The sequence below is a fragment of the Vipera berus genome (assembly GCF_964194415.1).
Source record: "Vipera berus genome assembly, chromosome: 11".
NCBI lineage: Eukaryota > Metazoa > Chordata > Lepidosauria > Squamata > Viperidae > Vipera > Vipera berus.
The window spans coordinates 17,580,372-17,594,245 of record NC_138214.1 but is presented as its reverse complement, the minus strand read 5'-3'; the positions used below and the strand labels follow the sequence as shown (position 1 = coordinate 17,594,245).

Below are 13,874 nucleotides of genomic sequence, written 5' to 3'. Positions count from 1 at the left end.
ATTAAAGGGGGTAAAGCTAATTAATTTTGTTTAAAGGGATTAAACCTTTCCTGTTGTCTTTTTTCCCCTTCCCCCACCCAAACCACGTTCTTTTATAGCCTCTCCTCTCTTCCCTCCCCTTTTTTCTTCAGTTCACCTCCAGCTCCGAGCTGCTTCCAGAAGTGCCAATCAGCTGGAGCCCTGCAGGCTCCTAGGGCTTCTGCCCAGCCCAGGCAGTCCTGCAGCTGCAGCTGCCTCTCCCTCTCCCTCAGGCTTGGCTCGCTTAGGCTCATTCCCCTCCCCTCCTACCCGTGGCTAGCAATTGCCTACCACCTGCCATGTGGCAAAGTACCACCAGTGGTACGTGTACCATAGGGTTGAAAAGCCCTGTCCTGTAGCGTCTTCAGGGAAGGAGTTGAAATAGTTTATGTCCAGGATGTGAGGGGTCTGTGGATATTTTAACAGCTCTCTTTCTTGCTCATGCAGTATACAGGTCCTCAATTGCTGCAGGCTGGCAGCAATGTCTGCACAGTTGCTTGCATATTTGCCTCTGAGGACGCAAGGGGGAAATTCTCCTGTCCATTTCTCTGAAGTTTGCCTTTTGTTTTCTGAACCAGGTTGATTGGAAGCAAATCCCTATTTGCATAAATTGTTCAGAAAATTAGTTTTGACAGAAGAAGGAAGCCACTAGCTTATCTGTCTGTGATTGGAAATGGCTGCATCCCGGGGAGAAGGGTGACAGTTTGAGGCTTTTTTTTATGGCTTTGACCAGTGTGAAAAATCACGGAGAGGACTGACTTTTCCATTACACATTCATGCCTCTTTTCCTCCGCTCTCCTCCTTGATTATATCTTAGCGGGGCACTGCATCTGTTTTATTTATTTAAAATGTTCATATCTTTCTGACAACAGACCTCTGGGGCAGCTGACAAGCAGCGCAAATTAATATATAAGAAACACAAGATTCTTCTATAATGGCAGTGGATGAAAAAAAGGAATGCCATACCCTATTCAGCTGCTTCAGTCAGTTGTGCTTTTAAGATAGTTATTATGTCATGGCTGTCATTGAAAAATGCCCTGAAAGGCAATATCAAACTATTTTTAAATATATCAGTAACTCACTTCTTGGATTTTAGACCTTGCTTCTTTAACTTCAGCTCTGACATGAATTAATATTTTTCAGTTTAGCATTCATTATTCACTGCTTTCCTGGCACATTCAACTTCTTGGACCCTTCCAAACGAAATGTTTGCAGGATGGCAGCCTGTGTAAGTTTAGACAAGAGGATGTGGGAAAAGGTGGAGAGACTTCAATCCCCATCCCCATCGTATAAGTCTCCCAATGGCTATTTACCTTTGGCAGGAAAAAATGGCTGGGCAGAACTGGATTGAGGCTGCTGCTTAAATGCTTAAAACTGTCTTAAAACTACCTAGGCCCTCTGTCTAGTCCCACCCATTGGTTGATGCAAGGGCAATGTTAAGTTTTGCACTGCCTGGTCTCCCAAGCCTGTGATCACACATTTATTGAGCACACACCAACCAGCCTCTCTCTCTTCCCGTGGAGCTGGGAAAATGACAGGACCCCTTTCCATAAACAAGAAGCAACTTCTACTTCTGCTGACTCAGACACGGAGGAAAGTTGATCAGATGTCACACAATCTCTGTACAGTGGAGAGCTATTGGACTTACATTACAATTTTCAAAAGGAACACACTTGGCTCCTGTCAAAGGTATAAGACCTATAACTTGATGAAAATGTGTTGTCAACAACCTTAAGTATATCTTATTTTTTGTTGTTGTTTCTGTAGGTAGAACAGTGTGTGAGAGAATACAGTAACAGAGCAGAATCTCTTACTTGCTCCATCTGGGCTTGCCATTTGTTCTTTATAAAATCTTAGAAGCCCATTTTTCTTTTGATTGAAAGTTTGAAAAATTAAAAATGCGTTTTGTTTTAATTGAAAGTCACATTACCAAAAATAGAGAGAAAGCAGTTCTCAGAAGCAATATTAGCTGGTGCCGCAATTGAACCCAAAATTTCTGTTGCTAAGTGAGACAGTTGTTAAGCGAGTTTTGCCCCATTTTATGACCTTTCTTGCTATAGTTGTTATAGACTCCCGAGGTATGTACGCAAGGAACACAGAGGATACACCTTTAGCAAAGGTGGTGTTAAAAAAAAAAAGAAAGCTCTGCCTTTATAAAAGCCAAGACAGGGTTGCTTATAAAATGAGGCCTGTTGGACTGTGATTCATTTGGCAAGTTGTATTTGTAATACATTATTAAATGATGCGATGAAAATTGCCTCTTGTATTAAAAATACAAAAATAGACACGTTTCAGTTTTTTGGACAAGAACGGGCTATAACTCTTATTAATTTGTTCTTCCATTACGAGGAGCGATTGGAATACAGCTAGTCCTTGACTTCAGCTGCAACCGAGCCCAAAGCTTCTGTTGCTAAGTGAGGCGTGAGGCATTTGTTAAGTGAGCTTTGCCCCATTTTATCACTTTTCTTGCCACAGATCTTAAGTGAATCACTGCAGCTGTTAAGTTAATAACCCGGTTGTTAAGTGAATCCGGCTTCCCCGTTGATTTTGTATCTCAGGAGTCAGTTGCCAAGTGTCCGAATTTTGATCACATGACCCATGGGAATGATGCAACAGTCATAAGTGTGAAAAACGGTGACAAGTCACTTTTCCAGGGCCACCGTGACTTCAAACAGTCACTAAACAAACTGTTGTGACTTGAGGATTACCTCTACCGTTCCTTTTCCCACCAAGTGTCTCAAGAGGAAAAGCAGTAAATTAACTTGCCAAGTTACAGCTTGGCATTGTACTCCAAACTTATTTATTTATTTATTTTATTACATTTATATACCGCCCTTTCCCGAAGGACTCAGGGCGGTTTACAGGGTGATTAAAAAACCAAAACCTCTATGCAATATTGTTGGAATCAGATTGTGCCCCTTCTTTGAGTAGTTCCAGTGAGGGAAATAAAACAAGGAATCAGCACCAGAATTGGCTATAATGATCTCATTTTCCTTGATTGAGCCCAAGAATTCTCAGAGACCGGCGCTGGGTGGAAAGAAATTCCATGGTTTTTATGTTCAGTTGCTTGTCTTTGTTGTACTTCCTTTCCTTGCACTTTGCCTCCCCCCCCACACACACATACATTTCAAAAGAGCTGTAGGTGTTCAGGTAGCTGCAAGGAATTTAATCCAGTTTTCAAGCACATTAAACTGGAAGATAACCACACTGGCAAAACATACGGAACAATACTGGTTTCCTAAGGTTTCATTTTTCCTCCATCCATAGGTTCTTGGTAGGCAAATTCTAAGAGGCCAAGAAAATTGACAATAATCCATGGTTTGGGCATGATATGAAGCATTTAATAAGACTGGCAAATCACTGTTTCGAATTCTGATTCGTGGAACAAAAGTAAGCATCGTGAGATGGGGTCACGCATTTTCCTAAGCCAAATGTGCTTAGTGTGACACGCGGCCATGGATACCAACTAAAGGTCCATAAAGCCAGGAAATTGAAACTTGCTGATCTGTTAAGAGGAATCCACTGTGACAAGTAATGGTGAGAGGCAATGCCGCAGATCCTGATTGGCTTCAGCGTAGTCGTGTTTTTATGCGTTTGGATGCAAAGGGTAAAATGCATAAGGCCTATAGAGAGGCCCATATTGCGAACTGCCTTAATTGTCCAAGTGTCAGTGCAATATCGTACAACATCATTAGGACCTGTTTACCGGCACATCAGCCTTTTCCAATTCCCTTATTCTGTGAAGCTTTAAGCCAGCATGGGGTAGCTTTACCTCTGGCCTAAATCAGCAAGCTTTTAATAGTGATGATTATTTGCCCCATTTGTTAAACAAATACCGTCTTTCAAAATGGGTCATATCCTTTTAGAATTCACTGCAGCCTAGCATGTGGCATTAAATGAAAATGAGCATAGGGCTTGTACCTTCGGGCTTGCAGGGAAGAGTCACAAAGGATGGACAGTGGAGAAACAAAAGGGGAGATAGATGCGTTCAGAAATACTAAATGCTAAGCGGCAAGTTGGAAGCTGGCATTGTCTGCAGCTGGATCTGGATTCACGGTCTCTGGTATTGCTCTTGTCTAATTTAATACAGTTCCCTGCTGGATTTTTTCTCGCTCAGAGAGGAGATCAATTCTGATGAAAAACTGGGGAATAGCAATAACAGATAAATTTCCGAGTGGCCAAAACGACTCTCAGAAAGAGTGCTAAAGACCAGGAATATAAATCCTTCTATCTTCCACCATTCAGTCAGAACCGAAGAAGCTTCTTGGATGAGAAGCGAAACATCTTCAAGAAAAACATAAAGTCCAGTTGCCTTTTGAAAAAACATCTCTGGGACGACCTGGGTAACTGAGAATCTCCGTAGACATTTGGGGAATAGCAAGATTTCAGCGGCTGCATATTCTCTGACTAATTGGAGTCTCCTGGTCTTTCTTGCCTTGCCATTCTCCTAAGAAAGGCATGGATTAACTCTGTGGCACACCTGGGCATTTTACGGCCTGCGGGCCATGTCAGGTCTTTTGACTGTCCCTTTCTTTGCCTGTGGTGGCCAGGGAATGGTGGCAGCCCTCCACAGTAGTCCCAATTTCTCATGTGGTTCTTGGGAAGATTAATGGCCCAGCCTTTATGGCTTTTTGCACAGGAATGAAGGCTGTTCGAAAGCTGTCATTTGATGTTGCACGTACAGCATACATCTGTGCAACTATATGTGGAAATAAACCCCCTGTTGCCAATCATCGCGGTTTGTGTGAGAGTTTCATCTTACACTGACTCGTATCCCTGTTGGCAAAACAATGAACAGATGCACAGTATCCCACCTTCATAAACAGACATCTAGCCTGGATAGGGAAGAACAGAGTAAATGGACAAGAATCTGGCTGTCCTAATTAGCTATAGATATGTGTCTTGTTTGAATGCAGGGAACTTGCCAGGATTCTTGTTCTTAGCCTTAGCCTTTATATTTGATCCTGTTCCAAATTTTGTATTGTCAAATCAAATCAGATATCTTTATTACAGCCTTTCACCAGCTTTTACAATAAAAGAGTACAGTAAAAAGAGAAATAATTTAATACAGCATTTATTGGGGGAAAGGATAATTGTACAATAATTATACAATTATTAGGGAAGAAAAAAATAATAGGGCAATAAAACAGGCTATCTGATTAAAATTTTCTGCCGTGGTATAACTTGATGAAAATGTGTTGTCGACAACCTTAAGTATATCTTATTTTTTTGTTGTTGTTTCTGTAGGTAGAACAGTGTGTGAGAGAATACAGTAACAGAGCAGAATCTCTTACTTGCTCCATCTGGGCTTGCCATTTGTTCTTTATAAAATCTTAGAAGCCCATTTTTCTTTTGATTGAAAGTTTGAAAAATTAAAAATGAGTTTTGTTTTAATTGAAAGTCACATTACCAAAAATAGAGAGAAAGCAGTTCTCAGAAGCAATATTAGCTGGTGCCGCAATTGAACCCAAAATTTCTGTTGCTAAGTGAGACAGTTGTTAAACGAGTTTTGCCCCATTTTACGACCTTTCTTGCTATAGTTGTTAAGTGAAACACTGCCTCTGTTAAGTTAGTAACACGGGTTTTAAGTGAATGTGGCTTCCCCATTGACATTGCTTGTCAGAAGGTTGCAGCGTGACTTTGGGACACTGCAACTGTCATAAATATGAGTCAGTTGCCAAGCGTCTGAATTTTGATCATGTGACCATAGGGGTACTGCAATGGATGTAAGTGTGAAAAAGTGCCATAAGTCCCTTTTTTTTAGTGCCATTGTAACCTCGGACTGTCACTAAATGAACTGTTGTAAGTTGAGGACTGCCTGTAGTTGACTTTAATATATAGTCTAGATCAGGAGTAGGCAACCTCGGCTCTTTTATGACTCATGGACTCCAACTCCCGGAATTCTGGGAGTTGAAGTCCATGAGATTGCCTACCCCTGGTGTAGATCTTCCTAATGATGATTTTAGCTGTGGTTAGGGCTGGTGCAGGCATTACATACCATCACATGCTCCCCAGGAGCTACTGTGCAATCTGTTGACATGTTTCTTGGGGCCTTCTAAGCTCCCTGACCTGCCAAATTTAAACTTTCTAGAATCTTTTATTTGAAGAAAAATAACTCTGGGGTCCATGTGGACTCCTAAGGGGTTCTTAGAAAATAAGATGCTTGGTATCTGTAGACCAGTGTTGGTTTGTCTTCTGCTAAATGTGTGGCTTGCAATAGAATAGAGTAATAACTTTTTAAAATAGAATAACTTTATTGTCACTTTGAATGTACACTAATTGGCATACGTTAAAATGAAATTTTGTTGCATACAGCTCTCAAAGGGTCACCACCTCTGATACACACTGCATAACTATGACAAATATAAATAAATAAATACAGAACTATGCATATACCCACATATATTATATGACAAAGAACAGTCTAGTTCAGGTTATGTATGCATGTGCATGGCGAGACAAATGAATCTTGTGAGTTTACCAGATGGATGGCATAGGGTACAAAGCTATTACAGAATTGGGTAGTCCTGCTATAAATACTTCAAAACCTCCTCCCAGAGGGGAGCAACAGACACAGACCGTAAAGTGGGCGTGTGGGGTCTCTTAACACTGTTTTTTGCTGTAAGCACACATAAGTGCTTCTAAGCAGCATCCTGAATACCAGGGAGCGAGCATCCTATGAGCTTCTCGGCTGTCCTTACCACTCTCTGGGTGGACCTTCTATCTGAGGCTCTGCTGCCACCAAACCAGAGAGTGATGCAGTTTCTTAAAATGCTCTCAATTGTGCCTCTGTAAAAAGTGGCCAGGACAGAAGGAGATAGGTGTGCTCGCCTCATCCAAGGAAGGAAACGCAGACGCTGGTTTGCATGCTTCTCTAAGGATGTTGTGTGGAGAGACCAATTCAGATTGTTAGTTATCTGCACCCCCCAGATGCTTAATACTGTTGACCACCTCTGCAGCTGCATCCTTGAACCTGAGTGGAGTATGGCTATGCTGGCTCTTTCTAAAATCTATAGTGATTAGCTATGTCCATAATGGCAGCCATTTTATAGAGTGTCCCATAATGTGCTCTCAAAATTCCAGATGGGTTTTCTGGCCGAAAAGAGTTAGAGACTTCCATATAATACTGTCCAAAATTACATCTGGATTTCCTACATTTGATTGCTCCCTTGTAGCTAGTCTGACTCAGATGCTTGTTTGACTAAAGCAGGGCTTTTCAACCAGTGGTACGGGTACCACCTGTGGTACATTGGCACCTGGCAGGTGGTAAGCGACCATCCTAGAAAAGGGGTAGCAGGGGAGGGGAATGAGCTGAACTGGTGGCAGCACCGCACAAGCCTGAGTGAGAGATGGCTGGAGCTGCAGGGCTGTCAGGGCTCAGTGGAAGCGCCAGGATCATCACGGCTTTCCAGCTGATTGGCGCTTCTTCGGGGCTGTCAGGGCTCAGCGGAAGCGCCAGGATCAGCACCAGGCTCCAGCTGGAGCTCAGCGCTGGTCCTGGCGCTTCTGAGCCCAGAAGAAGCGCCGATCAGCTGGAATGTTGCAGCATCTCCAGGGCCTTGTGATTTACATTCAGATGCTTGGCAACTGATTCATATTTATGACGGTCACAGTGTCCCAGGGTCATGTGAAGTGACCAAAACTTGCTGCAACCACCCAGCAGAGGGGGAGGGGATAAAAACCAAACACCCCCCCAACTCCACCCTCGCTGCCAAACCTCAACAGAAATGCTCACAACAATGAAAACCTTGGACAGGAGGAAGAGCGCCGCCGGGCAGGCAGGCAGGTGTCTTGCTTGGCTGTGGCTTGGGGGGGGGCACTTTTTTCAGTGCCATTGTAACTTCGAACAGTCACTGAGCGAACTGTTGTAAGTCGAGGACTATCTGTACTTCATCCCCTTTTCTTTTTTTGGGTCATCAAGTTTTTGACGCCTTGCTAGGCGACTGGTGGTACTCGGATGTTGCCATATCCTGAAAGTGGTACAGTGGGTGAAAAGGCTGAAAAGCCCTGGACTGAAGCACCAAAGGCTCACACCTGCTTACACCTGCTCACAAGTTTCTTTGGATTTCACATGCCCTAATCTTGTATTTAATTTTTGCCTGTAGTCCTAGTCGCCCAAATCTTGTATGTTCCAAAACTAACTTTTAGAACTCAGAATCTTTGATAGTTACTGGAATTTTGGTTTAGGGTTCCTCCTCCCCACCCAGCATGGAGGGGAGCAGGTGCCTTGATCCTTAAATCCAGTTTACAAACCTGCTTTTGTTGCATCTGCATTTGTACAGCCCTTTGCTATAGATATTATTTGAGGTTTTATGCTTGAATAAAATTATCCCTATATTTTTAGTTTCACTATTTAGAAAAACCCATAAAGTGACAAAAAAGCGTCTGTAATTTATTTGACCTCTAAAGAAGGAATTAATAATACAGGACAGGACAATCAGTTTATTAAGGAAATTTAGTTCTGTACTTGAATCGTTAGCACATTGACTCAAACTCAGAGCCATTTAGTTCAAAAGACATGACATTTTACATGCAATTAAACCCTCTAGAACAATTTTCTTAAGTGTGCTATTACTTTGTATCCACTGAACCAATTCCTTTTGGTGCTGATTTTATTTCAAAAGGGGGAAATAAGTTCCCATCTACGTGTTGCTAGCTAAAAATAGCTCACATTTCTTGAATTGGGACTTTGGAAGCAATGTCGTTTGGAAACCTGTTGAGACCATCCTTTCCATTTCACAACCTTTTCTCTCCACAGTTGAAAGAAATAGACGGTGGAAAGATCCTCAAAGCAATGGCCTCATATGTCTGGCCCAAAGACCGGCCTGATCTTCGTGCCAGAGTCGCCATATCGCTGGGATTTTTAGCGGGTGCAAAGGTAAGAACTCCAATATCAAGCTAAAATTGGTGGCCTGGCTTTTGCCAGACAAAATGCCATAAAGTGAAAGAGAAGCTGATATAAAATATTTTGGCTGGGGTTGTTCTCACAAAACCTTTTTGAAGATCCAGTAAGGCAGGTGTCCCCAACCTGTGGGCCGTGGGCCACTACCGGTTCATGGCCTATTCGCAATCAGGCCACGTGACTGGCTGGCTGGTGCATGCACACACTCAACCTCACTCGTGCGAGCGTCGTGGGTTCTCGGGCCCCACTCCTGTGAGTGTCGCAGGGTCTTGGGGTCCCACTTACACGAGCAGCGCGGGTATTGCCGGAGCCTGTGGCTCGACTCGTGTAAGCATCACGGGTGCTGTTGGCCCCACTCATGTGAGCAACGGGTGCTTGTGCACGTGCGTGCATGCACCTGCCCCTCCCACAAAACCATCCCCTGTTTCCCTCCTCCCTCCCCCCCCCCCGGCTGCCAACCCAGAAAGGTTGGGGAACTGCATTAAGGGCCTCCAGCTCTGTTTTATTTTCCCTTGTGCTTTGATATTGCCTTAAGTGCCTGTAAGATGTTTCGGTGCGGGTGTAGATTCGGTGAAAACATTAAAAGCTTATTCTCAAGTACTGCTCAGAAATTCCTGTCCGTGGTTAAGCCAGGCTGCATATCCCATCCCTCTTGTTGCACTCGGCCACGAAACTGGCTACTCTTAATCTTCATTTATGCAGTTGTGCAGACACTCATTGAGATAAGCTTGCGGTTAATATGCATAGCTCATATCACTTCTAGGCATGGTGGCGGTTCTGAACAGACAACCTGCTACCTGTTGGTGGCCTTCCTCTCTTCCCGTTTGAAGCAGCACTCAGGAGAGGGTACGTCGTCTTCTGTTAGGCTCAAGTCAAGGACCCTGGGCTGAGGAATTAATTATGCGGGCTGCCATTAATAGAGACTGAACTTAAATGACAGTAACTCAAATTGTTCTCTTGCTGGTGTATTCTAAGGTTTTTCTGCTGAGAATTTCCCAGACTCTGTGATCACATATTTCACCACAGTTTATGAGATTGGACAGTACTGAAATAGAAGATGCCCCTTGGTAGCTTATTTGCGAGCATTTGGAGAGAGATGCTTATAATATATGCTTGTGGCGTCATCTGGCTATACTGAAAAGAGGAGCGAAAGTATGACAAGAGGAACCATTTTTTTCCCTTTGTTCAGGACAGCCGTTTCTTTGTGGGCTTTCTATTTTGTTTTCTCTCTAACAAGGACCCAAAGAAATCGTCTTCGATAAGGGCTAATTTAATTCCAGTAGCTCAGACTGGTGCCTTAGTAGAGCAAGCACCGTCAGTCCATGGCACTGGAATGAATTTGCCAGTGGGCTTAAATTCCAAAATAAGAATAATTATTTTATTATGAGGACAGCCTCACATTAATAGAATATACGGCCTTTGGCGCTGCACCAGGTTGAATCACGTGTTCCCTTATCTGTATTCACCAGGCTTCCCTTACTAGCAAGCGGAGGCGGCAGGGAGAATACATGAGGATGGTAAAGGAGGACACTTTTAAGCTTTTCTCAAACACTTCCAAGGAGGGAAACAGGACAAAGGTTGGCATGATGTCTTTGCCTAGGCAACCATCTGACCTAGTCCTTCACGCAGGGCTGCAGTTCAGGATCCAAACAAGTGTTTTGGCCCATGGAAATTGTTAAGGGAATTCGTCTTGTGTGTGTGTGGGGGGGTGCACGCCTCTGCTGTGTACATAGTTAAATATGTGCATAGCTCTTTCTGCACCAATCTGTGTTCCCGATAAAAGCAGCCCTATTCGACAGAGAGCCTGCAGCACATGTCCCAAACATGTCCAGCGAGCATACATGACTATTGCTAGCTTTATATCTGGATCTCCCCATTCATAATCTCGCTGCACTATACTTTCCATTAAAAACCCCCCTCCCCCCAAAAAAATTGCTATTGGCTTTATTTTTTCTTAAGATGAGAGCACAGGAGAGAAAACAGCAGTGACTCCAGCAGATTAGAGCATTCTCTTCAGCCCCTGGCATTAAGCTGCAGAGGAGGGGAAGGGATTCTCGGGAAGATGGTCAGAAACCTTGGGAGGAAGAGCAAAGCCAGTTGCCTGAAGCAGGCAGCTCCCCAGCCCACATATGCCCCTTTTCTCACGGTGCCTGGAAACGAACCTCCTTGCTGGATCTCATAGAAGGCGACGTGTTGTCCACCAAATTTGCTAAATAAACTCATTTTACTTAAGCCAGATTCGCTCTGGCCTCCCTCTCAGGTCGCAGAGGACTTCTTGGCAAGTCCCGGGCGTCAAGGCAATCCTGTCAGTCTGTCCGTCGGGGGGGGAGAGGTCTCTCGAGAATTAAGGGGAGGTTGCTCAAAAAGGGCAAGGAGGCCACGGTGGTGTGATGAGAGTTGTGCCCCTTTTTATGTGTGACACCGTCTTAACTTTGTTGGTCCCCTCCTTGAAGAAACCCACGTAAAGGGGTCTGGGGGGATTCAAGTGGGGAACAGCAACTTGTATTCACTAAGTTCTCAACTGGAGTATAAAAACTGCTTGAAATACAAGGTGGCCACTGTGTGAGCCTCCATCACAGCAGAAGAGAGCTTTCACGTCCTGGTTGATCAGGTGCTGCTTATATCATCTGGGCCAGATTATGACTCATGGACTTCAACTCCCAGAATTCCCGAGTCAGCATAGCTGATTCTGGGAGTTGATCTGCATACATGCAGTCACATCAGCTCCCCATCCCTCTGTGCTGCCTTTATCAGCCTCTCTGTCTCTACACTTACTCTTGTGGGAATCGCTTGTCAACTTCAGCTTTACCTCTGAACTACACAGGGAGTGCCTTGACGATATTACTTTTCAAAAATTTAAATGCCATATGTTTCAACACCTAGGTCAGGGGTTGGCAACCTTGGCTCTTTTATGACTCGTGGACTTCAACTCCCAGAATTCCTGAGCTGGCTCAGGAATTCTGGGAGTTGAAGTCCACGAGTCATAAAAGAGCCAAGGTTGCCTACCCCTGACCTAGGTGCTTGCAGGTCTTTTTTTATTTTCAATTTCCTGAAAGAGCAGCTGCCCTGGCCAGGTGAGTGCAGCTGAGATCAGAAAATGCTGTCTTGTCTTAGAATTGGGAAGAGATGGAAAGCTGCTTCTTTGGAAGAGGGGAGATTTCGGTATTCTCCACTAAGCCTTTTAAATAAAATAAAAGAGGGCCCTCAAATGCCAGCTCTCATTTTGAACAAGAAAAGAAATGTAATGCAGCTTCAACAGTTGTGAGTTTTGTATAACCAAAGAATAATGTGTAAATACTGCAAATTGGAGCAATAGCTATGTTCATATGGGTACGTGGAATAATGGATCAACCTGCCTGGAATATTTTAAAAACTCAGAACTTGTGTGGTTAGGCTACAGTTTAGTATGCCATGCCCTGCCATGGATTTGGTGCTTAAGTGCTGTCTTTTAGTCCAGCCCTTCCCAGCATTTCCAATGTCTGTCCCCTCAGCTGTCTGTCGATGGTACATCCCACATAGGGTCTGGCCTTGCCTTGCCATAACATTCCTCTGCTTGGTCTTCTTCCCATGTCTGCTGCTGTGTCTCGGCAACTCACCTTTGGGTGCTGTCTTGTTGATGTACTTCCGGGTGCTCTGAGAGCTCCTTACATTGTGAGGAGCCTCTGGGACTTCACATCGGCAATTCCCCTGTCCTTCTTTGACCAGTTCACTGTAACAGAAGGGCATCTGATGGGTGGCAGGACGTATGTGTGGATCTTGTTCGTCCCATTGAGCTGGCTCTTCAGGAGCTGTCTGATGCTTTGGTTGTACTTGGATGTTGTTGTCATCTTTGCCTCTTCATCATGGCACCCTTGTGATAGTGGAATACCAAACTAGTTGCAACTGATCTGTATCTCTGCTATATCAGAGGTCTCCAAGCAAGTGCAACACAAACAGGGCGGTGTTAGCGCCAATGTGACACTCGCTAGCACCACCCTGTTTTTGCCACGTGGGTGCTAGCACCACTGCATTTTCACTATGCGGCACCCCATTTGCATAGCAGGAACGCTAGCACAAGTGGGCTGAGTGCACGCACGTGTGTGCGCTCACTGGCCAGCCTATCCCACAGCCAGCAGGCCACGGCCTGGTAGTGGGCTGTGGCCCACAGGTTGGGGACACTTGTGCTAGATGATCTGCTGGTAGTTCCACCCCTTCAGTCTTATTACTCTACCTCTCTTGACTATTATCACCCTTCTCAGTCTGAATGACATGCCAATGTCCTCACTGTAGAACTCTTCTTACCCAGTCAGGTCAGATGGATTAGCAAGTCAATGTTTTGTTCACTCTTTGTATACACCCTGATGTCATTCACTAAGATGTAGTAGCTTGTGGTAGTTCCATTCATGAACTTATATCCATGTCCTGTTCTTTGATTATCTGGCTGAGGGGATCAAGCAGAACAGCCGTAGGGGCAGTGCATCACCTTGGTATATGCCACATTTGATGGTCTTTTGTGTGAGCTGTCTTGAGTTGATTTCCAGTGTGTCTTCCACAGTCCCATTGAGTTCTTGAGGAAGATTTTTAGTGTCCTGTTGACACAGATCCATGTGTGTGGCATTGAATTGTAAGCTTTCCAGAAAATCCAGGCTGTGCTCAGATTGATCTGTCTTAGGCAACTGCTCTGTCTATGAGCAACTGGTGTTTTGGGCCCCTGGTGTTCCCAGTGCCCTTCTGAGCAGTGTTCATGTACTAACCGTATGGTCCTATAGCTTAGTGGCTATGATCTCAGGTCCTGCATCCACTTTGCCTCACTGTTATATGTCTTCTCCTCCTCTGTATTACGTCCTTCCAATTGTGTTTGGTTTCTACGGTTGGTGGCCTTGCTGTTAGTATGTTGTTGCATTGCAGTTGGGAATAGACCTTGGATGGTTCTTTGGAGAACAGGACGTTGATCTTCTGGACTTCTGCTTTTCTA

The 13,874-nt window shown here is 44.3% G+C and overlaps 1 protein-coding gene across 3 annotated transcripts in view; it reads left to right on the top strand.

Moving 5' to 3' along the window:
* ABCB7 (ATP binding cassette subfamily B member 7) overlaps positions 1-13,874 on the top strand; it is a 75,758-nt gene that overhangs the window by 16,800 nt on the left and 45,084 nt on the right. For 2 of the 3 annotated variants that reach the window (XM_081336847.1, XM_081336846.1), the window contains exon 4: positions 8,777-8,896. In XM_081336847.1, coding sequence (XP_081192973.1) covers positions 8,777-8,896 — 120 coding nt within the window. Of the gene's footprint in view, positions 1-8,776; positions 8,897-9,687; positions 9,767-13,874 lie in introns of those variants that run through there. The other variant, XM_081336848.1, reaches the window with a different exon arrangement.